This window comes from Gobio gobio (genome assembly GCF_949357685.1).
Source record: "Gobio gobio genome assembly, chromosome: 12".
In the NCBI taxonomy this organism is placed as follows: domain Eukaryota; kingdom Metazoa; phylum Chordata; class Actinopteri; order Cypriniformes; family Gobionidae; genus Gobio; species Gobio gobio.
This window is the reverse complement of record NC_137105.1, coordinates 12701954-12725831: the sequence shown is the minus strand read 5'-3', so window position 1 is coordinate 12725831 and position 23878 is coordinate 12701954. Positions and strand designations below refer to the sequence as shown.

Here is a 23878-nt window from a genome sequence, read left to right as displayed (position 1 = left end):
CTAGGAAAGGCCAAGGATTTCCATATACCCACTTAAAAAAGCGTGTGGATACGTAACAACATCGTTTTGTGACAGAACTTTCATTCATAAATTCACCCCGTCTGTGTTGCGGACTGTGGTTGCGATTGCGAATCAATAACGTTTTTGGACTATTGGGGACCATTTGGACACCAGCCAATCAAATAAAAAATATAGCTACCGAACAGCCAATCAGAAAATAGCATTGCTGTATCCGGGTAAGATTTAGATATTCCCGGTGGTTTAGTTTAATGTTTTCTTTCTAACATTTCTTATTTGTATATTCAAAAATATTTAAAACAATCTCATAACATTTTCAGTGTAAATGATTTAATTTAATTTGTCTTATTCTAATTTAATTTATAGATCAAATTTAAGAATATAAGATGAAAGTTGAAGCATAGCCTATATTTAATAAGATTATGGGAAAATGCCCTTCGTAAAAGGTAAAAATATCAAAGATATGCAGATTTAAATATCTCAAAGCTGATTGAACACTGGTGAGAATATTGCTTCAGAATAAATTATATTTACAACACAGTAAATTCAGAAAAAATATATATATATTCCAAATTATTATGGATTATTTATTTGCCTCTTCCCTGACATCTTTGAAATAGAGAAATGCAATTTAATTAAATTGCATCAATTCACTGAAATTCAATTTGGCCAACTGAAAAATTTAGATGTGATCAGTCACTAGAAAATTTTCAATTGGAGACCTGAATTTTTTTTTACAGTGTAGTTATAGTAATTAGCTATTGAAAACAGATTCATTTTTCAATAGATAGCTTCAATAGCCTTTTTCAAGATGATAATGTTGGTAATCAGACAGTTGGCAGCACCCATTGACTTTCATAGTCTATATTTTTTCCTACTGTGGAAATCAACTGTCTGATTACCAAAATTTTTCAAAATATAATCTTTTGTGTTAAACAGAACAAAGAAACTCAGTTTTGGAACAACTTGAGGGTGAGGAAATTACAACACAATTTTTATTTTTGGGTGAACTATACCTTTAAGAATGATTATACTACATGAATATGGTACCTGGAGCACAGGTTTTATCAGCTGACTGTCTTTTGTCGCTTATAATAAATTGGAATGTTGGATGGGTGCGTATGAGGCTGGAAGGGGGGGGGGGGAAATCACAGTATACTCACTACAAAAAACTAGTCTACACCACTGCTTCATATCATAAGCACAATCTAATGATATGCAGTGGCATTATTATGCGATTTCCCATTTCCGTGTTAACCACTTGCTGCAAAATGTATGGAAGGAAGGTATGTCTACTGTTCTCTAGGGGGAACTTTAGCACAATGTAAATAATTGATGTAAGAAGACTATACTTGATGAGCTCATTTAGCTGCCCAGATCCTTCGCTTCCAAGGCTTTCCAAATGGTCATTAAATTCTTCACAGAGATGAACGGAGAGCATTGCCGTGTTGCCCGGAGTCAGTCCGCCCTTGATTATCGTGGCACAGGTCGGATGGGTCTTAAAGAAAATGTCTTTGCTGATAGAAGCTGGAAAGGAACCCAAACAAGGTTAACATGCGTGATCACATTATCACTGAGTGCAATATTGATGACGTTCAATCGTCAGCCAGTCAAGGACTGTAATAAATATTGAGTTCAGAGTCTGTTCTAAGGTTATAAGAGAGCAATGGTGTAGATTCAAGAGCTTTAGCAATCAATTATAAAACTAAGCATTTATTTCAAACATTATACCTGTGTTGTAAACAGGCTCTTGCACTGCTTGTTCAAAATCCACATCTTTAGAGGTGAAAAAAGCTCGGAAGTCCTCATTTAGGGTCACAAACGTCAGTCTCTTCCCTGCAGCTACAACAGTGAAAACTGGTCCATACTAGGGGAAGAAAACACGATTATAAATTGTATTGTATTTTATTATTTCTGCTTCATACAAATGATTACATAAATGTAAAAAAAAAAACACCTGTACAAACAGGCAATTTATTTAGTGACCTCGAGTGAACCAACTTAAAGACTTGAAAGCACTCTTTTTGTGTGTTTTTTCCCTTGGCAAAAGCAATTACTGAATTTTAGAGTAGTTTGTCCATTCAGCAAACTTCTCATTAGCTTCAATGTTCTCACAGAACTGGCACAGTGGTGCCCAGAACAAAAATTGTGTCAAAAAAGGCCACTGTGTGCAACTCCTGTCCTAGATGCATAAATTAGAGGTGTTGAACTGAGCTGTCCTCAAACTCGGTTAGTATGGCACACTCAAAAACAAAACACACCAAGATTGGCCACAGGGATTCCAGCACAGTGTCTGGGTTATATTTCTGCAGCTGGTAATGAAAGTATAAACAACCAGCCATCACATAAAACAAAAAAACAACACACATCTTGCAATCCCATAATGTTAATAATTATGTATAGCCTACATTATGTAAATAAACAATAGTAAAGCAAATTTTTTTTAGATAGAAAGCCATTATTTTGAATAAATCATATTAATAATGTGCGGCTAACTTTAAGAGAAAACATTAAACAGAAACTTATTACTAATAAATTGTAATTACCACACTGCACTTTATATATTTTTTTGCTGAATAGTTGAGTGCAGCAGGTTCACGATAATTTGCATGGGAGGAGCTGGACTTCTGGACCCATCATCAGTCAAACCCTGTATGATTTATGCCACAAACAATTTGCAGCCTTTTAAATACAGTTCATATGTTTTTTGTTTATGTTTTGTGGGGGGAAAAGGTACATCACTGAAATCAAAATTCTGAAATCCCACTGCACTGTCACTTGCATAAATGAAAATTAGATGCACATCTTGTCTGGGGAAAATATATATTTAATATAATATACATTTATGATATGCAAAATCAAATAGACTATACAGTATGATTATTCATGCAAGTAACTTTCTCGATGGGCACACTTACTTTGGCTCTGGCTTGCTGGATGAAATGCAAAGGTGCTTTGCCAAATTCAAAAGCAGCACCAAACCAAGGTATCCAACCTCTTATGCATGGAGGAGCATTGGGGTGACTTTTACCAAAAATAAGATGAAAAGAAATAATCACAATAGACACAGCCAAAATTAAAGTAATCCATTCCATCGCAACCTAGAGTCCAATGACGCTCGAGAGGAAGGCATATATTGAGTCTGTGTGGAAAAAGTCCTGTTAACAGATCTGATGATCACACTGGTAACGTATCAGATCGGATTCCTTCATTAGGAACTCTGATGCTCAGAGCCATGACACACTGCAAACCCCTCCCACTCCAAACAACCCTTTGTATCATTAGCCCCTCCCATAACAACACTAACCCCTCCCACAATCTTCTCACACCATTACATAACCCCTCCCAACTGTGTTTTTAGACCATCCCTTTATCTCGATAGCCCCTCCCACTGTGCGACAGATGTTGCTGACTGAGCAGTTCATAAATTCTGTAAATTCATCTATCTTACACACACATATAATGCATTCTATATACATATGTGTCCCTGAGGTAGCCTATACACACACACACACACACACACACACACACACACACACACACACACACACACACACACACACACACACACACACACACACACACAATGCATAAATAAATAAATGCATAATAAAGTATATCTCATATAAACTAAAACTATAAATCTTTATCTGTAGCCTAAGCTAAATTATTTAAAATAACTATGGTATGAAACATTTCTAAAATCTGCAACAACAAAAAATTCAAACACTGTAATATATAATATAATATAATATAATATAATATATTTATACACCCTTACAGATTGTAATACTGTTTTTCATACAATAGTAAATTTAGGATATGATCGTTTAAAAATTAATTAAATTAAATAACAATGATAGATCACTTGCAATACATACGTTATGATATATTTAATACATTTAATAAAGACACAATTGAGCAATAAACAAAACTGTTATAAAAATATTAAAACATGGTTTATATTAGCCGAATTTACTTTTTGACATGAAGTAGCAGATTTTTGAAACACGATAGCTGACGGCACGTCTGTGACGCCACGCTCCATCCGGGTCCTCCGCGACTGGGCCATGACGTCACGGGGTCCAGGAATGGCGGCGCTGTCTGCAGAGAGAAGCAGCCCGAAGAGCCCGAAACTTTATTCCTAACATCACTCAGCGGCTACACGAGCTCCACCGCTCCTCCGACGGCCATATCCACCTCTTAAAGAGCCAGCGCAACGGCGGAACCCAGTCTCGACGTTGTTACCGCCGAATTCTAACGTCCCAGGCTCTATTAGTTTGGTTGACTTTGCGAGGGCCAAAAGACAAGAGCAAAGACAGCGACTAACGGTACATAAAAACAACAAGCACCTCAACGCATCCTCTCTCGAGTCCGTCCATTTCATAAAAGGATCTTACTTGTGTTTTGCTAGTTTTTTTTGTCCTGCTCATAAACCGAAAGGCGAGACGCTGGGCTGATAAGGTGAAGCCACCAGCTGCGGGTTTGATGCCACGATGGAGAGTTTAACACTGAGCGACGTCGAGCAGAAATATTACTCTGAACTCTTCCTCTCCTGTGATGTCGATAACACCAAGAAAGTGGCTTCCAATGGCAAAGTTCTGGACCTCTTCCGGGCGGCCCAGCTCTCAAACGAAGTGGTCCTTCAGGTAGAGTATGCATGTAATTCAGATGAGTGTGTGTGTATTAGTCAGCAGAAATGTTTATACACATTTATGCTTATACACGTTAGTAAATCGAATCGATGGCTTGAGTTCATCGTCTCAGACATGCCAATGACTCCAATGGGTCATATGGGCGATGTCAGGAGTATTTAGACCGGTTTGATGAATCAATCTCATTGTTGGCGAGTTGCACACATGAATGGGTGATGCATCTATAGTGTTAAACTTTGTTTCCTGTTGTGAAAGTCTGTAGACTTATAAGTTGTGCCTGCTTCCTCTTAAATGTAAGCATAAATAGTATTTTCTGCTTATGTCAGGAAATCCATTAGGTTGTTGACTCCTGAAAATGTGTTTTTCCCACTTCTAAAAGTATTAAAAGCAAACAAAAGGTTTGGTGTTATGCATAACGTGTGATCCTTTATTTAGGGGATTAGTCATCACTCAAATGTATTAACTGTATTACAACTGGTCCGTAACTTGTTGATAATATGCTATAAACTGTTTTATACTGTCAAGCTTTTTTTTTGGGAGACCCCGTACATGTCTATGGTTCTTGAAGTGTCAGAGATGTATCTGTTTCACCATCTTTTTTGTTGGTAGGGCATGAGCGTTTCACAAACTCGTGGTCTTAGTCTAGTTGCTTCTAGATCTGTGGCCAAAGTTTCTTGTAGGGGTGTGTCCTCGAATTGCTAGTGAAAATTGCATATTCTTATCTTGCTAATGTTGTCTGAGCAACATATGTATTTATCTGTAATACTATTAATTGACAGAAGGGCATTTAATTGAAAGTTTACGTGTGAGATAATAGCATTTTCATGTTGTTGCTCTACAAATGGATTTCATTAATGTTACGTCAATATTTAGTATTTAAGATTGAAAACTGGGGCCTGTTTCAGAAAGGAGGTTCAACCAACTCTGAGTTTAAACCTGAACTCTGAGTTGACTTACTCTGAGATGGGAAACTCTGAGTTTTGGGTTTCAGAACAGCTGAATTGAGGTAGTTCAATCAACTCTGAGTAGACTGACTCTGAGTTAAGCACATGCACTCCAACTATGAAAAGCCACGATCAATGGAGCTCCGAAATTACGATTCACCATGGCAACAGCACCCTACAAAAAGACGTTTGCATACTTCCAGGTCAATACACAAGTTTAATTCTTAATTATTTTAATGAAGTTTAATTTTCATGGTATCCAAAAGGCAAACAAAGAATGTGGCAGCAGCTAATAAAACAAAAACAAAAAAACAATTCAATCAGGAAAAGCTTTAAGCATAAAATGTTCATGGGTGTAGGTTTAATGACTTTACAAACATTTGACATATTAAATAAATATCATTCAGTGTCCAATGTGCAGCAGCTTTTCCCACATAGACCCTTTTCACAGACTGTGATGATGTGTTTAAATGGTCATCAATATCGTAAATCCTGCAACGTTTTTTGTATTTTTTTTTATGTATTTTTGTTCCAATTACATTTATAACACTAATACTTTGTAATATATTACTTTTGCATCAAATTACAAAAATCAAGTTACCGCTGCAGTGAGAGTGTTTCTAATACAGCGTCTATGGGAGTGATAGTTAAAATTAACATATTTCTCTCTTTTCACTGCAGTTATCAATCTCACTTTAATTTTTCCCTTTTTGAAAGTTGTGAAATCACTATTGTGGAGTTTTTATTTTGCTATTTGAGCAAATGGAGACACAAAAATATATATTTAATGTATTCTCTCATTCACCGCTATAAGAGTTAACCCAACTATGATGACTTCAGCTTCAGAAACCCAGAAATGTGAAAAGGGTCTATGCTCTTTTCACATAATGAAATGTTCTCTGATCCCACCTGTTACATTTATTAATTAGGGTAATGACATTAAACATTTGACTTCTACTCAGGCCAGCCAAACACCAGCACCACTGACAGATGAAGAGGAGATGGAGGAAGAATATTAACACCCAACAGGAAAAAGAATAAAGTATTTGTAGGAAATAAAGATGACCATAAAAATTGTAAATAAATGTATTTAACAGCTGTGGTATATGCCATATATCTCGTACTACCATCTGGCAGCATCCTTCCATTCCATACTGTAATCCGTTTTCAGAAAGTGTGATGATGGGTATATGAGTGTCATAAATGCGTACAACCACTGGAAATCCTAAAGGAAATTCTAATTATTAGGTTACTTCTAGAGGATTATCAAGTGAACGTCAGGATCCTGTATAAAAGGACATGCCATTTTTTGTCACTTTGACAGTGTCCTCATGATGAAAATATGAGCAATGAATGTTCCTGCAAAGAATGCTTTTCTTACTTTGTATTTTTGTCAATTTTTGTGTAAAATTTTATTTGTTTTAAGGAAACTTTGCTTACTTTAGATTTAGATTAAATGTATAATTTTTTTAATATTTATACTTGAAATACAACCAAAATACTCAGTAAGAAAAGCATTTGTGGAGTTTGAATGAATGAATAAAGTATTTAAACACTGCTGGTGCTTTAAAAAGGGGAGGAGAACGAAATAAACTCTGGGTTTACCAAAGAAAACCTGCTCCTGACCAGGTTAGGTTCACAGAGTAAGTTACCCTGGTAACTGACTCTGAGTATAAGTTACCTCTCTTTCAGAAACGGGCTTGGCTTACCCTGCTTTCTCGGGTTTGACATACCTCCCATTCTGAAACAGAAAACCCAGAGTTTCCCTTATTTCAGGGTTAACCTACTCAGAGTTTTCACTTAACCTCCTTTCTGAAACGGGCCCCTGATCATCAGTCAAGTAGGCACAGTTATGTGTATATTAAATAGTTTAGTTTTCTGTTTTAAGTGAGTTGAATTATGAATACTGCTGTTATATTGGTGATTGGTCACACTGTTCTCTAATTTATGGGCCCTTGGTGGAGAGAGATAGAGAGCAGAGACCCCTTTTTACATACTGTATACAAATAAATGCATAGTTCACCCAAAAATGGAAATTGGCCCATGATTTACTCACCCTCAAGTCATCCTAGGTGTATATGACATTCTTCTTTCAGACGATTAAATAATATAGTTATATTAAAAAAGTCCTGGCTAATCCAAGCTTAGTTGTTCTGTTTTTGAAGTCCATTAAAAAAATGCATCTGTCCGTCAAATAACGTGCTCCACACGGCTCTGGGGTGTTAATAAAGGCCTTCTGAAGCGAGTCGATGCGTTTGTGTAAGAAAAATATCCATATTTAAAACTTTATAAAGTAAAGTTTCGGCCGATCGCCTTCCATATTGACGGAAGACGTGTTGAAAAAGTGTTGAAAGTGCCTCTGCAGTTCAAAATGCTTACGCTACCAGTTACGCTCGTCAGACGTCGCATTAGGGCTGCTCGATTATGGAAAAAATCATAATCACGATTATTTTGGTCAATATTGAAATCACGATTATGTAACACGATTATTTCACATGACTTTGGGAATGTGTTGTATTTATTAAAAATACACCTTTCAACAAATCAATTGAAATTGTAACATTTGTTGTACTTTTTGAACTATTAAAATAAATAATATAACATATATTCAAATCAAAGTATAAAAGTATTCACGTAAAAATGATAACCACAAATAAATAAGATCAACAATATGGTTCGGCTAGATATGCTTTTCAGGTACGTCTAACATTAGTTTTCAGGTACAGAAATGTATCAAACGTAAAATAACATTGCATATTTGAGTGCATAAATTAAAGATGAATCCTATTAAACTTACAAAAGCTATTCAATCCGGATCGGATATGCGTCGTCTTTATCGACTGTATAAAGTTCACTTAAGGCATATACAGACTATGTCTGCTAGGATACTCATCAAGATGGACATGTTGACATACGTTTTGTGTGAGTTTGTCCGTTCAAGAGCAAGACTTGAAAGAGAACTCAATATTTGCGCGCTGAGAGACGTGTGCGCGCTCTCGGATGAGCGCACAGAGATACATTTCCTCACAGCGCGCGCGGCTTCTCATTCGCGTCTTCTGGCACTAAACCCGGGTGATGACGGTGAAAACGACTGGTCATATTCAAACATACGGCAGCACTCGCATGCATTGAACAAAGTTTACAAAGAGAGAATTATTTGAAAAATACGAGTGGAAAAAAGGACGTTTACACGGCACCCCTGCTCTCGTCAGTTTTTGTTTCATTAGATTGTCATAGGTCACTCACTGTTTAATTTTCAAGTGGTTAAACAAATTCGTGGTGTTCCCTTGCGTTGCAGCCACTACCATGTAGCAAATCTTGCACGTAGCATGTTTCTGCTCGTCGTCTGATTCCTAGAAGCCAAACTGTTCCCAGACAACGGAGTTGGTTTTGCCTTTTTTGCTCACCAAACGCTGCTATAACTGCCCTCCTTCTGCCATCTTTACTCGCGCCGAGTTTTTAAATTTCAGCGGATGATATGCACACGAGACTCACGATCTGAGAAAGTTTGTGGCTTCGGGAGGGGCGGATGAGCGCGTGCGCGTTTCATTCAGAACGCAAGACAAAATAAGAGTGTTCTTGCAAAACTGAACATGGCAAAATAATCGTTTTTTCTCGATTGTACTATTTTGGTGATCGTTGGGAGGCAAAATCGAAATCGAAATTCGATGAATTGCACAGCCCTACGTCGCGTAAGCATTTTGAACTGCGAGAGGCACTTTCCACACTTTTTCCACGGAAGGCGATCGGCCCGGAACTTTACTTCATAAAGTTTTAAATTATTTAAATTTTTCTTAGACAAACGCATCGATTCACTTCAGAAGGCCTTTATTAACCCCCCAGAGCACGTTATTTGACGGACAGATGCATTTTTTTATGGACTTCAAAAACAGAGCAACAATTACTGCTATTATAAAGCTTGGATTAGCCAGGACTTAAATAATATAACTCAGATTTTATTCATCTGAAAGAAGAATGTCAAATACATCTAGGATGACTTGAGGGTGAGTAAATCATGGGTTCATTTTCATTTTTGGGTGAACTATCCCTTTAAGTGTTGCATTTTATGCCTTGCCTATATAGCATCTGTGTAACACCATATTAATATATTTATTTACATACACTACCGTTCAAAAGTTAAGGGTCAGTAAGATATTTTTTAAATTTTTAAATAAGTAATTAATACTGTTATTCATCAATGATAAATTAAATTGATCAAAACACTGTAAAGACAGGCACTATAATATTACAAAATATTTTTATTTCAAACAACTGTTCTTTTAAACCTATTCATCAAAAACAAATTTATGAAGCAGCACCATTGTTTTCAACACTTAATAAGAATTAGTAACACCTTAGTTTAGGGTTTAAATTCTCAAAATTAACTAGTTGCTTATTAGCATGCATATTACTAGGATATTGGCTGTTTATTAGTATTTATAAAGCAAAACGGACTTCGGGATGGACTAAAATGAACTCCCAAAACGTACAGCCAGATTCTGGAAGATGAATTCTTCAAACAGTGGTACTAGAGGATGTGGTGCTGGTCCTTCAAGAGTCACTCTCAACCTATCTGTCCATAAAGCCTATAAAAAAACCTTCTTCATGTATTTTACAACACTTCAGCTTATGATTCTTATTTAGTGGGGGTCATTTTTTAGGATTCTTTACCTAACTGAAGTCTCTGAGATCCTGACACCTTGCACTTCTGGAGACTCCAGGTAGGTTGCAGCTTTGGAAAATGGTGGCGCTGGAGACTAAAGGGTTCCTGATGGTTTCACCCTTAATTCTTCACCTTAATTCTTAATTCTTTTGCAGTTAACAGGTGTCTTTTCTCCGCCACCTGTTTTTGTCTGACCCTGCTGACCCAACGAGCATTTCACTGTCCAATGGTCATGCCTTAACTGCAATGTCTAGTATTGCATTAGTATTGCATCCTTCTCATGGGCATTTAATACTTTTTGACTTTTCAGTCTGAGTTAAATCTCTTTTTTTGGCTCAATTTATCTGTAAAAGAAAACATGCCTAATAATTCTGCACACCTGAATATAAGGTGTTTTTCATTTCCAGCCTTCATGAACAATTATATATCACTTATACATTATTAAATACTAAATCAATAGTAGTTATTAGGATTACTGTGGTTTGGAATTGGTCAAATGTGCCTGGAAAAAAAATATGATCAGAAAATCAACGTGCCTAATAATTCTGCACTCCCTGTAGTGATAATTGGACCCTAATCAAGTGTGACCTAATAATGTTTTCTTGAGCTCCAATTAATTTTTTGAAGGATCATGTGACATTTTAGTTATTTGTAATGCTTTGCTTTGTATATGTGCATTTACTTCATTAACTTATATTCACCTCTGTTCATGTTATTGTATTTTCACCTTTGTTTTGTAGATGTTAAGGTCAGTTTATCTGATTGACAGTTTTGTTTCCATTTTCTTAGATTACTGAACTTTGTGGGGCCACACGTCTCGGTCATTTCGGTCGGAGTCAGTTCTACATTGCACTGAAGCTCATTGCACTGGCCCAGTCTGGAATGCCCCTGCGTGTGGAGAGCCTGAACAGTGGTGAGCAGCAACAAACCTTCTTTTATAGCCATTTCTGCATGTGTGTGTACTGTATGCACTAGGGCGGCCCCTGACTAAAGATTTTTCTAGTTGACTAGTAGTCGTTCATTTAAGCCATTAATCGACTAAATGCACGTTTTATTAATTGAATGACTATTCCGCACTCAAGCTTCGTTTTTTTAACAGCAGATGGCACTGCGTGCTTTAGAAACAGCCGTATTGGCTCTGCTTGCTTCCAATTCCTTACACACACCACTTGAAAAAAAACTAAGCTCAGAATCGTGAGTGTAGTTTTTTTCAAGTGGTGTGTGTAAGGAATTGGAAGCAAGCAGAGCCAATACGGCTGTTTCTAAAGCACGCAGTGAGATTTTCAGAATGCATCGATTTATTGTCCCAGCCCTAGCCTATAGTGGACGCGCCTTTAGAGAGAAATGCATCTTTTATATGGATTACTATTTGTTTTCGATTTGAATTGGTTTGTTTAAAAGTAGACATTTCAAACTTTGTATAGATATATTTCTTATATCTGTGAGGCAAGTAGGCTAGCTATACACTGAGTTTCGGTTTATTTATGTGATGCTCTTCAGTTCAGGGAGACTGAGACAACAGAAAGCACATCCTGTTTGTTTTCTTTATTTTACAAAAGCACAATGTTTTGATGTTATTGTGAGTGTACACAAATATAAGTAGACCCTTTACAGTTTGGAATAATGTATTACTCTGATCTGTATGACCAAAAATGACGGGGTATTTTAAGTTGAAAAAATGCAAGTGATCCGGCACCTAGAGGTGTGAACCTACACTGGTCTCACGGTTCGGTTCGGTTCGATTACGATTATCATGCCATCGATTTGGTTCGGTTTGGTTTGATATCACGATGCATCACAATGCATTGATGCACTGCATCCTCATGTATATAATTTTGTCAGTCAGTTATAGGAACTGAACCTTTAATTTTACCTGCTCAAAGAAAACACGCTTCTTGAATGTATCAAACATCAAACAAAACTCAAGTCTGGGCACAGAAGACAACAGGAGCGTTTAGAACAAATACACAATATACTAAAAGCCACTTCAGGAGGTGGTCTGGCCGCATTACAGTCAAAACTAAAGTCTGAATGCATCTGGTTGTTGAAACATTTTACTCCTCCCAACAATGTTAAAAAAATTATGGGCTATATGACATGTTATAGCCCGATATGACAGCCTAACTGAAGCATGCATCGCCGCAGACGAGCAGAATCGCGATCTCTTCATCAAGCTAACGCACAAACTACTGCAAATAAAACCGAAAGAAAGTCACAGGTGCTCAACATACAATCATATTCATTAAAAGTAAAGAAACTGAATGATCTTACCAGTGCTGTCGCCGCGCTCTCTCCTATTGCGGTCTTTGATTTTGAAATCGATGATTAATAATATGCAGCTCATATCTGTTGTTTTCGGTGACGTGAACTCTGAAATCTGCATATAGTGCGGGAATTGGAGATCGGATTTATATCCGTTTTGCGGAGATACATTTACTTGACCAGATGTAAATGAAATCGTTTTGATAAATCAGATAGATATCTGATCTGTAAAAACAAGGCCCTTTAAGAACTCTAACGTTGAAATAATTTGATCCAGTTTTGGCTGAGCTGGGTCCACCTTGGCACTGACAGCTCACGATGAAAATGGCTGACGTGTTTTATCAAGTTAGTGGTATTATTACCCCATGCACATTTTATTTGTGCGTGACATGATTTACACACAGCGCATGTCTTCTCCAGGTCGTGTTTACCAGGTTGTTCATAAAAGCAAAATGTGCCCAGATGTCAGCTTTTAAAGTAGTTGGAGCTTCTTAAATGACTCTCACTCACGTCTTGCCTCCCTCTGCCATTGTATGCTACCGCGACAAAGCACGTACGTGACAAATGACGTCAGAAAAGCGTCAGTATATTATAATAGGTTATGGTCTATTATTGAACCGATACTGAATCGATCTCGTCTGCATCGCGATGCTTCAAAGAAACTATTAATTTTGACACCCCTACCGGCACCTCTATGTCGTGCAGTAAAGTGCGCTATACTTCTATACTTTGCCTTCCACTCTCTGCACAAACACTTGGATATTTGCATAATAATAGCGTGCGTTTATCTAGGTTAATGTAAAGTTGCATGTTTCAAATGATGAGCCATATTTGAGCTTGGTATTCTGCCCGAAACTGTAATTACCACAAGGACCCGCCAATAATGATCTGTCCCTCACGGACTGCAAGACTTTTTTTTTGGCTGATTTATACTTCTGCGTCGGACCTGCGCCGTAGCCTCTACGCCGTGGGCTACACGTCGATAATCATTTATACTTCTGCGTCCACGTCGACATGCAGAGGGACCATTTGTACCCCTGAGGGAGGGGTTCTGGCAGACCAATCACAGTGCTTGCGGCCCGCATAGAATTGACGCATTGTTACATTTTTGGAGAGTTGCACGTCAGGGTACGTCGTAGGCTACGCGTGCAACACACAGCCTATGACGTAGCTACGGCGCAGAAGTATAAATTGGGCTTAAGCCTCTTCTCGTCAACTAACATTTTGCCGTCTTTTAGGGGGCAGCCCTAGTATGCACCAAATCTAAATACTGTATTAATGTGAAGTTGTCGCATCCAACACTCTTTTTGTAAATTAATCCATTGTGATAGTTGCAGTCCCATTACATACTTTCTGTTGCAATTGTATATTTCTATCTATGAGCTGTTTGTGCCTTTAAGCTAAATGCAAATGCTTCTGTTTGTTTGTTTTCTATCATGGTTCTCTCTCTCTCTCTCTCTCTCTCTCTCTCTCTCTCTCTTTCTCTTTCTCTCTTTCTTTTGGGAAGTTAGACACAAGGTCTTGTAAAAGAATAAGAAATTGACAGTGGCATAAATAAGCAGGAAATAAGACCTGACTCATAGCCTTGAAGATACTGCAAGAACACAAAGTCACAGTCAACAGGAAATTGCTGACAGTGCCCTGGAGTTTAGATATGCTTGAGATGAACTTGGTTTCTATTGATTTCTGTTCCATTGATTTTAAAGTTATTAATGAAAACTTTCGACCTCGAAAAATAAGAAGATAATATCAGTTTAGAAGTGCTTACAGTAGTTGAATAATATATCTGGCTCTGTGTGTAGAAGTCTTATGTAGAGTTGTGTTTGCAGTCAGGGATCTGCCCCTCCCTCGCTTTGTGATGGGCAAGAACGAGCAGGAGACGCGGCACGCTGGCATGTTCCCAGACGCAGAGAATCAGGGGCACTACTTCCCCAGACCACCAGGCAGAGTGCAAGCCAAAAAAGTGTCAGCGCACGAGATGATTCAGCCCTGTGTTCCCACTGTTGATCCTCAGGTACTACAGCATATATCCCACGTATTATCACTGAATATGTGTCAAAATATGATGAAGGAGAAAAAAGTTCCATAGGCCTTTCAGGGTAAATGTAGTCAGCTACATCTGTCATAGTCTTATCATGTTAATATTAATCAAACAACAATTGACAAAAAAGATTTATTGAATTACTGTTCGTTTACTTGAATAATTATTTGTAAACTGAAACGTCTATTTATTCAGAAATGGGGCTATTTGAGGCTTTATAAGGCCAGATGCCATTTATTTTAATTTATTTTTTTTAAATATCTACAGTATATTATTTAATTTATATCAGCATTTAAATTTAAAACATTGTATGTTTAAATAAACAGGTGTGTTGATTAGTGTATTTGTTTTTGCTGCAGTATTAAAATCGGAATAGTCAGAGAACCCCAGTTTAGCCAATCATTGGGCCTAGAAATAAAACACAAATAATACAAAATAATGGTTTTACTAAAAAATGTAATTAATAGATTTAAGGTTTCACCTGGGTAAAACTTAAAATTTCTCTTAAAATATTAAACAAAAAGATTTTTTTATAATTATAAGGGCTGTTAATCGCATCCAAAATAAAAGTTTGTGTTTACATAATATGTGTGTGTGTACGGTGTATAATTATGTATATATAAATACACACTCATATTTGCATGTATACACTGTATATATATTTAAATAATTGATATTATACATCAACATATATAATATATACAGGGAGTGCAGAATTATTAGGCACGTTGATTTTCTGATCATATTTTTTTTCCAGGCACATTTGACCAATTCCAAACCACAGTAATCCTAATAACTACTATTGATTTAGTATTTAATAATGTATAAGTGATATATAATTGTTCATGAAGGCTGGAAATGAAAATCACCTTATATTCAGGTGTGCAGAATTATTAGGCATGTTTTCTTTTACAGATAAATTGAGCCAAAAAAGAGATTTAACTCAGACTGAAAAGTCAAAAAGTATTAAATGCCCATGAGAAAGCACCACATCCTCTAGTACCACTGTTTGAAGAATTCATCTTCCAGAATCTGGCAGTACGTTTTGGGAGTTCATTTTTAGTCCATCTCTGCAAAACGGACTTCAGGATGGACTAAAATGAACTCCCAAAACGTACTGCCAGATTCTGGAAGATGAATTCTTCAAACAGTGGTACTAGAGGATGTGGTGCTGGTCCTTCAAGAGTCACTCTCAACCTATCTGTCCATAAAGCCTATAAAAAAACCTTCTTCATGTATTTTACAACACTTCAGCTTATGATTCCTATTTAGTGGGGGTCATTTTTTAGGATTCTTTACCTAACTGAAGTCTCTGAGATCCTGACACCTTGCACTTCTGGAGACTCCAGGTAGGTTGCAGCTTTGGAAAATGGTGGCGCTGGAGACTAAAGGGTTCCTGATGGTTTCACCCTTAATTCTTCACCTTAATTCTTAATTCTTTTGCAGTTAACAGGTGTCTTTTCTTCACCACCTGTTTTTGTCAGATCCTGCTGACCCAACGAGCATTTCACTGTCCAATGGTCATGCCTTAACTGCAATGTCTAGTATTGCATTAGTATTGCATCCTTCTCATGGGCATTTAATACTTTTTGACTTTTCAGTCTGAGTTAAATCTCTTTTTTGGCTCAATTTATCTGTAAAAGAAAACATGCCTAATAATTCTGCACACCTGAATATAAGGTGATTTTCATTTCCAGCCTTCATGAACAATTATATATCACTTATACATTATTAAATACTAAATCAATAGTAGTTATTAGGATTACTGTGGTTTGGAATTGGTTAAATGTGCCTGGAAAAAAAATATGATCAGAAAATCAACGTGCCTAATAATTCTGCACTCCCTGTAGATGCATGTGTTTGTATATATATATACACACATAATAATTATACACTGTTCACACACACATATTATGTAAACACAAACTTTTATTTTGGATGCGATTAATTGATTTGACAGCACTTATAATTATATAAACTCTAATGCCTTTTATTTTCAATGAAAAAATAAAGATAGTTTTAAGAGATGAAGAGTTATACATTCAAACCTCACAAAGGGGGGATCAATAAACTGTGCCAAGGCAATTAACTCTTGCTTCATGAAGTTTCTTTATTAAGTGTACTGTATGTCCTGTCTCAGATCTGTTAAACGATTACTTGCTAGCTCCACCATGCATCTGCTGTTCTGAGGCCATCTGTTTGCCTGAAAGAATTAATAAGTAATTAATTTTGTTTATCTCTGGCTCCAGCCGGACACCACATCTCCTGTAGTGTCGCCGCACCAATCCCCTCCCACTTCGCCCCATGCCTGGAGGAAGCACAAACGCCAGGCCAGCGGTGGAAACGTGGACAGACAGCCCTCAGTCCCAGGAGTTGTTTGGCCACCTTTTAGAGAAGCACAGCCAGGTATTCTGTTTAATAATGGCATCATTTATTATTTAGGAAACAGAATAACCTTCCTTGCTAACATTAAAAAAAAACGTATTCTGTATTGCCAAAAGTTTTGGGACACCCCTTCAAATCATTGAATTCAGATGTTCCAATCACTTCCATGGCCACATGTGTATAAAATCAAGCACCTAGGCATGCAGACGCTTCAAAAAACATTTGTGAAAGAATGGGTCGCTCTCAGGAGCTCAGTGAATTCCAGCATGGTACCGTGATAGGTTGCCACCTGTGCAATAAGTTCCTCACTACTAAATATTCCACGGTCAACTGTTAGTGGCGTTATAACAAATTAGAAGCAATTGGAAACAACAGCAATTCAAATCACAGAGGGATCAGCACATGCTGAGGCGCACAGTGCGCAGAAGTCGCCAACTTTCTGCAGAGTCAATGGTTACAGACCTCCAAACTTCGTGTGACCTTCAGATTATGTTCTCTGGAGTGACGAGATTATGCTTCTCTGTCTGGCAGTCCGATGGACGAGTCTGGGTTGGGTGGTTGCCAGGAGAACGGTACTTGCCTGACTGCATTGTGCCAAGTGGAATGTTTGGTGGAGGGGGGTTATTATGGTGTGGGGTTGTTTTTTAGAGGTTGGGCTTGGCCCCTTATTTCCAGTGAAAGGAACTCTTAATGCTTCAGCATACCAAGACATTTTGGACAATTTCATGCTCCCAACTTTGTGGGAACCGTTTAGGGATGGCCCCGTCCTCTTCCAACATGACTGCGCCCCAGTGCACAAACAAGGTCCATAAAGACATGGATGAGCTAGTTTGGTGTGGAGGAACTTGACTGGCCTGCACAGAGTCCTGACCTCAACCCGATAGAACACCTTTGGGATAAATTAGAGCGGAGACTGCCAGTCAGTCCTTCTCGTCCAACATCAGGTCCTGACCTCACAAATGCGCTTCTAGAAGAATGATAAAAAATTCCCATAAACACACTCCTAAACCTTGTGGAAAGCATTCCCAGAAGAGTTGAAGCTGTTGTAGCTGCAAAGAGTGGGCCAACACCATATTAAACCCTACGGATTAAGAATGGGATGTCATCAAAGTTTGTGTGCATGTAAAGGCAGGCCCAAAACTTTTGGCAATGTAGTTTATATATTACATTACATTATAGATTTATTGAAATATAATATTTAATATTGATGTGCTTATTATTTTTTAATAAAAGTTATTATAAAGTGTTGCTCTTATTTCTGTGTACCTGAGCAAGTCCTAGGCAAATGTAACTTAAAGATCAGTTAGTTATACTGGTGCATGTTTGATATTAAAGGCCACATGATATACTAAATTCTTACTAAAAGTTGATGTATAATTTGTTTAATTGATTCAGACCTATCTTTTTTTTAAACTATTCATTCTTTATCTTTCTTTCCTCTTTCTCTTTCTCTGTGTTTTGTCTAAGGACCAGGAACAGGTGACGGGATGTGGTCCGCCCATTCACCCCCTCCTGTCCAAGAAAGTTGGGTCAGCTTTACAGACACACCCCCCTCTAGCACACTTCCAATGCATCCCCCCTCAGCTCAGGTAATAGAGTGCGGGCCTCCATGTATACATTTGTTATGTATACAATGAAGTCTGTCACCACTAGCCTGCTGTAACCAAGGCTTCTGTGACAGAACAGATGTTTAATTTTGTGTGCACAGCAGCACAAAAGTAGACTATATTAAATATTTGCCAAAGCCCAAATGGATGCATGTCCAGCGAATTACAAGTCATGCAAGGAGTTAAAAACATAAGGAGGTATCTGAGCAGTTTTTATGGCGTTTAAACTGTTTTAAAAAATCTTACAAACCCCAAACATTCAACTGTAGTGCACATATATAAGAAAATAATTATCCCCCCCTCTTCTTCTACTCCAGCCGGAGAGCATATCAGTACGGACTATGACATCGGCAATGACCACAAATGAAATCCAAAGACAGACCAGCGGTTACGATGACCCTTGGAAAATCACAGATGAGCAAAGACAGTATTACATAAACCAGTTTAAGACCATTCAGCCTGATCTCACTGGTTTAATCCCTGGTTAGTGAGACCTCATTTTAAACAGTAACTGCCTATATGCTTTTTTCTGTTTTGAACTTACCAACCTAAAAATGCATCCATTCTCTGTTGTTCAGGCTCTGCCGCAAAGGAATTCTTTACTAAGTCAAAACTGCCTATTCTAGAACTGTCTCACATTTGGTAAGTACTATTACATTGAAGGGTTACATTGTCTCTCTTTGATTATTTTGGATTACCTTGGTGTAGATTGTCTTAAAGGCATAGTTCACCCAAAAATCACTTACCCTCATGTTGTTCCAAACCTGTATGAGTTTCTATCTTCTGTTGAGCACAAAAGAAGATATTCTGAAGAATGTTGGTAATCGACCAGTTGACAGTAACCATTGACTTCCATACTAGGAACAAATACTATGTTAGTTAATGGCTACTGTCAAATGTCTGGTTACCAACATACTTTTGTGTCCAACAGAAGACAGAAACTCAAACAGGTTTGGAACAAACAATCATGAGGGTGAGTAAATGATGACACAAGTAAAATTTTTGGGTGAACTATCCCTTTAAACAGATGTGCCAAGGGCATTAGTCTACTCCAAAACTGCATATGTTGATAATCCTGGACATTCGCTTTCAATTAATGTCCTGTCTTTGAAAAAGGAAGTTATTCCTGTCGTCTTCTTATTTGTACCTTAAAATATTCATCTTATCTGTATTGACTGACCTGTTTTACCTTGCAGGGAGCTATCAGATTTTGATAAAGATGGTGCACTGACCCTGGATGAGTTTTGTGCTGCATTTCATCTCGTAGTTGCTAGGAAAAATGGTTATGACCTTCCTGAAAAGCTCCCTGAGAGCCTAATGCCAAAGCTTATTGACTTGGATGACTCAGCAGGTAAGCAGAAAAGCCGCTAACCACAGCTTCAAATTGGGCAATATGGAGCCCAGTTATTTCCTAACAGGGCTCCATATTTATGTTTTTTATGGTGATATTTAGGGTGATATGTTGAAAGTGTTATGCACTTGAGGTATGTGAAGAAATTATTCTGTGGTGTAATTACAATAAGTTTTTTTGTCTCTATTCAGTTCTCTATTCAGACATACACTACTGTTCAAAAGTTTGGGGTCTGTAGTTTTATTTAAATTTTTTAAAGCAGGGACATTAAATTGATTGAAAGTGACAGTAAGAATAAAAAAAAAATCGATTTCAAACAAATGCGGTGCTTTTGAACTTATTCATTAAAAAACGACCCGGTTTCCACAAAAACCGCAAAACTGTTTTCAACATTGATAATAATAAGAAATATTACGTGAACACTAAATCAGCATATTAGATTATCAGAAATCATGTTATGATTTCTGAAGGATCGTGTGACCCTTTTAAGGGTATTTTCACACTTGGTCCTTTTCAGGGGTCTGAGTGCGGTATGCGTGATTTTCGGCTCATTTGTGAACACTCCAAACGATCTCAGACCCCTTTAAAGCAAACCGAACCGAGACCATCTCGGGAGGTGGTCTGGGTACGGTTCTGTTAAGTTATGTTTTATTTACTACGCATGTGCGAAGAGCACTTTTTAGGGGGTAGCATGCTTTTCTTTAAGTCTGTTCAGTCTTGCATCCTATAAGAGGAGAGGCAACAGTGTTGAACGTGATGGAGCAATAAAGAGTTAATATTGCCAACAACAGTTGTAGTTATTGAGTTAACATTGGTAGCAGAGGATGGCTGCTGCTGGGAATTACAAAAATCCCCCACCGTTTGACGAGAAGACGGCTTACGAAAGCTGGGAAAATGAGATTGAAATGTGGAGACGTGTTACTGACCTGGACAAGACCTGACCTGGATCACTAGAGAGAGCGTTTCTATGGTGGAATACATCGTCGAGTTCGAACGTCGATACAACAGGCTACGCAAGTTCAACATGGAGCTCCCTGATGCCATACTAGCCTTTAAGCTCCTCGAAACTGCCGGACTTACTGTTAAACATAAACAGTTAGCACATACAGCTTGCTCTAGCGTCTCTTTCACTGATATGAAACACATTTTTGAAACTAATTTTTTGAGAAAATGTTACTTCACCACGAGAGGGCGGCAGTGCACTGCAGAACACAGATAGTGACACTGCCTATTACACGATATACTCAGGCAAACAGGGATACAAGTCAAACACTACACAACAACCCCAAACCGTAGCTCAAGGCACAAACCCCCTTGATTAATACGGAAGAAGAACGAAATGTGCAATTTGCCAAAGCACGTATCACTGGGCAAAAGACTGTCCAATTATAAAAAGAACATGTAAGATTGACAAAAGATGAAGAACTGAAAGATGACGTTGAAGAATGTAACATCACTTTGTTTTCAAATTAATCTTTGTCTAACAAATATTCATGGTGGAGGCTTTAGGGTCAGCTGTGATTTGACACAGCCTGTACAAGAACTGTGTGTGGAGAAAAATGGCTTGAGGATTACACAAGTGGGCTGCCACAGAGCGAGTTACCTGAAATAGATGACAAACAATGTGCAAGACCCTTCCGATTTGGTGATGGCACAGTTGTTTACTCCACAAAGAAAGTTACCGTTCCAGCAAGAACAGGACATACCAGATGCAAAATAGAGAGAGGTTGTTCCTGCAGAAATACCAATGCTCTTAAGCAAGACTTCATTGAAAAGAGCAAGTGCAGTTCTGGACATTGCACATGACAAAGCAACAATGTTTAAACAACCTGTTCAACTTGAACTAACATCTTCAGGACATTATTGTGTGATCTTGAGAGATGACAGTCATCTAGATGAAAAGACGACAAGTGAGAACAAGACACAAAATGAAAAGGAAATTCTTGCTGTGACAGAAAACAGGTCAACAAAAGAAAAGGAGACGGTCCTATTGCAACTGCACAGACAATTTGGACATGCTTCTGCTGATAGACTGCAAAAATGACTGGCCTTCTCAGGTAATCACGATGATGAGAGCAACACAATTCTCAAGAACATTGTTAAAAACTGTGATACATGTAGCAGATACAGCAAGCCAAAACATAAACCTGTAGTGGGTTTGCCTATGGCATCAGCCTATAATGAGACTGTGGCTGTGGACTTACATGAGCTTGAGCCGGGAGTATGGTATTTGCATGCTATTGACCACTTCACACGCTTCAGTGCAGGGAGTATCGTCACCACAAAGAACCTAAAGAATTAGTGAAGCACTTTATTCACTGATGGACAAGTGTTCATGATCCTCCATGCAGACTGTTTCGTGATCATGGAGGTGAATTTGATAATGACGAAATAAAGGACATGGCTGAAAAGTTTAACATTGAAGTTAAAACAACTGCAGCATACAGTCCATGGAGCAATGGCCTTGTAGAAAGGCACAATCTGACCTTAACTGAAATGTTGCTGAGGCTGAAGAGGGACAACAACTGTGACTGGAAGACAGCTCTAGATTGGGCACTAATGGCAAAGAACTCTATGCACAGTGTGCATGGTTATAGTCCCTAGACTCCCTACCAGTTAGTGTTACCTACCAGAACCCAAATCTGCCCTCACTGATAAGCCTCCAGCTCTGGAAACAAGTATGAGTACTTGGATAGCTAAACAAATCACCACACTACATGCAATGAGAAAAGCATTCACAGAAGCCGAATGCTCAGAGAGAATTAGAAGAGCCCTTCGTAAGCAACTGCGGCCTGTTAATGACAGATATGAAATGGGAGACAAAGTGTATTATAAGCGAGTCGATTGTAATGAGTGGAAAGGTCCAGATGTGGTCATAGGCCAAGACAGTGTTGTTGCATTTGTCAGGCATGGTGGAACCTATGTTTGAGTGCATCAGTCTAGACTAAGAAAGGTGGATGACCCACAAACAAAACTGGAGGAGACATAAAGGGAAGAAATTCAAACAGAATCTCGGTGACACTGAAAGGGAAAATGAGGAAATGACACCAGCAAATGAAGAACCACTGTTTTCTGAAATTACCACTGGTGACTGCTCATGCATCAATGTGCCTATTGTGTGTGTAACAGACAGTCATTTCCTTTTTGATGCTCTCAAATCTACAAAATCTGTCACAGAAAAGAGACTGCATCTAGAAATCGGCAGTATGAAGGAGCTTATACACTCTGGAACTATTCAGCAGATCTTGTGGTCAGACACCAAAGAGCAGCTAGCTAACTGCTTGACAAAAAAGGGGCATCTGCACTTGGCCTTCTGAAAGCTCTCAGCACAGGTAGGCCTGTCGCGATAGTCAATAAATCAATTAATCGCACAATAAAAAAAAATGAGCTCGATAATTTTTCCGGCCGCGATAATTTCCAGCGTCTGTTTTTATATCCATTTTTGCCGACCGTTACATTATATGATCACGCTCTTATACCTGTAAATGCTTCTAAGCGCGACAAGACACAAGAGAATGCACTGTATGTCAATGTCCTGTCTGTGTGGCTGCGTCTCGTCAGCTAATGGAGGGACACTCTGACACACACACTCTACGAAAAGACAGACTCACGTCAGTCTCCTGCTCACATCGAGTTCTCTTTTGCTCATGAGCAAACAATAACAACAACAATAATTTTGAGTATTCTCATATTAGGAGTCTTAAATAAGTTAAATAACGTATTAAATGAACTTAAAGAGTTGTGAGGAAATGAGATGCGCGTGAGATCCGCGTCATGTTCGTCAGCAGCTGTTCTTAAAGTGACAGGAGCACTGACGATGCCTGACATTAATGTTCATCAAAGAACAACGGGAACAGAGAAAATTGTAGCTTTAATGATGATTAATCTATATTTCACTTATTATTTATGCAGTTAAGCAAGGTGTTTGATAACTATTACATTTCTGTATGTC

General features: G+C 38.1%; 2 protein-coding genes across 9 annotated transcripts in view; one reads left to right on the top strand and one right to left on the bottom strand.

Annotated features, from left to right (window-relative positions):
* The window catches only part of cyp39a1 (cytochrome P450, family 39, subfamily A, polypeptide 1), a 39395-nt gene extending 36130 nt beyond the window's left edge, over positions 1 to 3265 (bottom strand). For all 3 annotated transcript variants that reach the window (XM_079831076.1, XM_079831078.1, XM_079831077.1), the window contains exons 1-3: positions 2937 to 3265; positions 1750 to 1885; positions 1371 to 1545 (exon numbers count right to left, since the gene is read on the bottom strand). In XM_079831076.1, coding sequence (XP_079687202.1) covers positions 1371 to 1545; positions 1750 to 1885; positions 2937 to 3113 — 488 coding nt within the window. In that variant the 5' untranslated portion in view covers positions 3114 to 3265. The remainder of the gene's footprint in view (positions 1 to 1370; positions 1546 to 1749; positions 1886 to 2936) is intronic.
* An 814-nt stretch (positions 3266 to 4079) lies between these two features.
* reps1 (RALBP1 associated Eps domain containing 1) overlaps positions 4080 to 23878 on the top strand; it is a 34193-nt gene continuing 14394 nt past the window's right edge. For 2 of the 6 annotated variants that reach the window (XM_079831105.1, XM_079831101.1), the window contains exons 1-8: positions 4080 to 4667; positions 11070 to 11193; positions 14372 to 14556; positions 16833 to 16989; positions 18436 to 18557; positions 18893 to 19058; positions 19154 to 19217; positions 19772 to 19926. In XM_079831105.1, the coding sequence (XP_079687231.1) occupies positions 4515 to 4667; positions 11070 to 11193; positions 14372 to 14556; positions 16833 to 16989; positions 18436 to 18557; positions 18893 to 19058; positions 19154 to 19217; positions 19772 to 19926 (1126 nt within the window). In that variant the 5' untranslated portion in view covers positions 4080 to 4514. The remainder of the gene's footprint in view (positions 4668 to 11069; positions 11194 to 14371; positions 14557 to 16832; positions 16990 to 18435; positions 18558 to 18892; positions 19059 to 19153; positions 19218 to 19771; positions 19927 to 23878) is intronic. The other 4 variants (XM_079831102.1, XM_079831104.1, XM_079831103.1 and 1 more) reach the window with 4 other exon arrangements.